The 3049-nt window shown below is 36.2% G+C and overlaps 1 protein-coding gene across 1 annotated transcript; it reads left to right on the forward strand.

The window, feature by feature from the left end:
* The first annotated feature begins 228 nt into the window (after positions 1 to 228).
* LOC100455701 (large ribosomal subunit protein eL31-like) lies at positions 229 to 1798 on the forward strand. The gene has a single exon (XM_054558795.2). It carries the CDS (start codon positions 281 to 283, stop codon positions 644 to 646), a length of 366 nt encoding a protein of 121 aa, XP_054414770.1. The 5' UTR covers positions 229 to 280; the 3' UTR covers positions 647 to 1798.
* The last annotated feature ends 1251 nt before the right edge of the window (positions 1799 to 3049 follow it).

Genomic DNA, 3049 nt, shown 5'->3' on the forward strand with positions numbered 1-3049 from the left:
CTCCTGGATTCAAGCAATCCTCCTGCCTTGGCCTCCCAAAGTGCTGGGATTACAGGTGTGAGCCACTGTGCCTGGGTGATCCTGGGTTTAAATGTAGAAAGTAGAACTATAAAACTTAAAAAAACAACAAAACTGGAGAACATATTCTTTGGGACGTAGGACTAGCCAAAGAATTCTTAGACTTGACACCCAAAGCATGATCTATTAAATGACATAGATTCTCGGCTTTCCTTCTCCCACAATCCCTCGCGCTCTTCCTTTCCAACTTGGACCCTGCAGAATGGCTCCCGCAAAGAAGGGTGGCGAGAAGAAAAAGGGCCGTTCTGCCATCAACGAGGTGGTGACCCGAGAATACACCATCAACATTCACAAGCACATCCATGGAGTGGGCTTCAAGAAGTGTGCCCCTCGGGCACTCAAAGGGCTTCGGAAATTTGCCATGAAGGAGATGGGAACTCCAGATGCGTGCATTGATATCAGGCTCAACAAAGCTGTCTGGGCCAAAGGAATAAGAATGTCCCATACCGAATCCGTGTGCGGCTGTCCCGAAAACGTAATGAGGATGAAGATTCACCAAATAAGCTCTATACTTTGGTTACCTATGTACCTGTTGCCACTTTTGAAAATCTACAGTCAATGTGGATGAGAACTAATCGCTGATCGTCAAATACATCAAATAAAGTTATAAAATTGCCTTCGGAAAAAAAAAAAAGACATAGGTTCTTGTTGGATATGTAGAAATCATAGATTGAAGTGTTTAATTATTTGGCTAACAACAGTTACAGAAATGTATGTTACAATGTGTTTGACAAGTCTTAAGTAATCTTGTTGAGATAATGATCTGTATAATTTAAATTATCTGTTGAAATTGTGGTTTTCAGCAAAAATAGAAAAATTAAGAAACATTTCATTCCAGTGGGCACAGGAGTACAGTAAACAGAGAGACTAGTGTGGTAGGGAAAATATATATATTTTTTTGTATTATTCAAGACTAAGAATATTACAAAATAGAAGAGATTACAATGCACAAGATTGCAAAAAGAAAGATGTGATCAAACAATCAAAAACTAATCTGTGAAAAGACCAATAAAAAAGACTTCTGACAAGTCTAATTAAGATAAGCAGAGATATAAAGATGTCTCTTTTATTCAACCATTTAACATTATTTTTGTCTAATATCTAAGAAGTAACATTGGGATAACCACAAATCTTGGTCATATTGCTATAGAAAATTGGGTAATAGGGAATTGAGTTTATTTCCCTAAAGAAAGGAATGCTAATGAAAAGCAAGCTAATTTTCCTGGAAGATCTTAGAAAAAGTTCAGGAATTTGGAGGAATCATGTACAACAAAATATGTGGTTAAAGAATGATTCTAAAAATGAGAGGATAATTGTAAACTCTGTATAAGGAGAAGTTAGATTCTTGGGGCCTCTCTCCTACCCAGGGTGACTATTTGCAGGTGACTAATTTTTCCCTGTCATAGTTTAATTCTCAGGAGAAATTGACCCAGCCAGCAGCTGCAGGTGAATTCAGGTGAGTTGAGTGAGTATGAGGTGAGGCATTATGGTCTCCCCTATATCACCTGCAAACCCTTTCTCAGGATGCCCTGGCAAACATGCTGCAGCCACGCAAGGAAGAAACCAAGAAATAGAAAGACATAAGATTCAGGAAACAGGATTTCATGTAAAAGATAGAGAAGTCCTAGGACAACAGCTGTGCAAGAGGTCCAGAGATCAAATGACCGAAAACAGTGTCAAAAAAGGAGGGACATCTTGCTAATGGAAAAAAAAAAAAAAAGGAAGGAAGAGAAACTGAAAAGCTACATGGTGCATTTGACCACATGGAAAATAGTATTAAGCTGCTTTAGAACATTTTTTAAAATCTTTGGAAAAGCTAATAAACACATAGACAACTAAAAAATATATGAAAATGAGGCATTTATTATCTCTAGAGGAAAAAAAAGATTGTTCAAGAAGGGAAATATAAGCAGACAACACTATTTGTCTCAGCAACAAAGAGTAATCATAAATTGTGATAAAGCTATGTTGGAGCACATGGTAGGAAAAGTGGGAAGTGAGTAAGCACGGTATAATAAGAATAGTCCTCATATTCTATAGTAGGAAATCAAATAGATAGTGTCTAATGTTGAAAAATCAAGAAATAGCAGCATATTGTATTGTTTGGAAATATGGAGGTAAATTAGCAGAAGACATAGTTGAAAGAATTGAACATGGTTGCCTCTGAGAAGTAGAGCTGAGATGTGAGGGAAGGGGCAGTAAACAGCTATTTCTTGTTATATGCCTTCTATTCTATTATACCATGTAAACTAAGTGTGTGTGTTGCTATAATAAAAAACAAAACTTTATTTTAAAATGAAAGAAAATATTGTCTTCGTACATATACTTAAAGATACTCACATACAGAAAAATCATACAGACCACATTTACTGACTGTCCTGCAATAAAATAGAAAACAAAAAAGTAGTGCTCATTTCTCTTGAACAAAACAAACACAACAAAACACCCTTCCAAATACACTTTGAGTTAAGAAGAAAATAAAACTAAAGTTATAGACTGTTTAGAAACAACAATGACAGGGATACATACATCTCAAAATCTAATGGGTGTGGTCAAAATGGCAGAAGAGGAAAAGGTATAGCCTTTTGTGAATCTGTTTCAAAACAAGAAGTTTAGAAATTAATGAATAATACAGTAAATATAAATGAAATCTAAGAAAGAAATAATATATTAGAAAACAAGCAAAAGGCAAAGTACTTGAGCTAGAAGTCAAAAGCTGAGACAAGACTAATAAAGCAAACCTTTGGTAAGTCTGATTAGGATGAACAAAGAGATAGTGTCAAGATGGGTGACTCCCCAAATGGTTAAGCTAAGTGAATTATGGTCATCTCAGTCCCCTTTCTCATGATGGTTTTAAGAATGAGCATGTGACCCAGTCATGACCAATATGATATGATGGGAAGATGGTTGCAGAACTTCTGAGAAAATGTTCCTCATTGTCAAAAAGAGACACAAGGCCAGGCACAGTGGC

This window comes from Pongo abelii, chromosome 1 (assembly GCF_028885655.2).
Source record: "Pongo abelii isolate AG06213 chromosome 1, NHGRI_mPonAbe1-v2.0_pri, whole genome shotgun sequence".
Lineage (NCBI taxonomy): Eukaryota > Metazoa > Chordata > Mammalia > Primates > Hominidae > Pongo > Pongo abelii.

Coding starts and splice junctions, on each gene's coding strand:
- LOC100455701 (XM_054558795.2), top strand. CDS start 281: ATGGCTCCCGCAAAGAAGGGTGGCGAGAAGAAAAAGGGCCGTTCTGCC.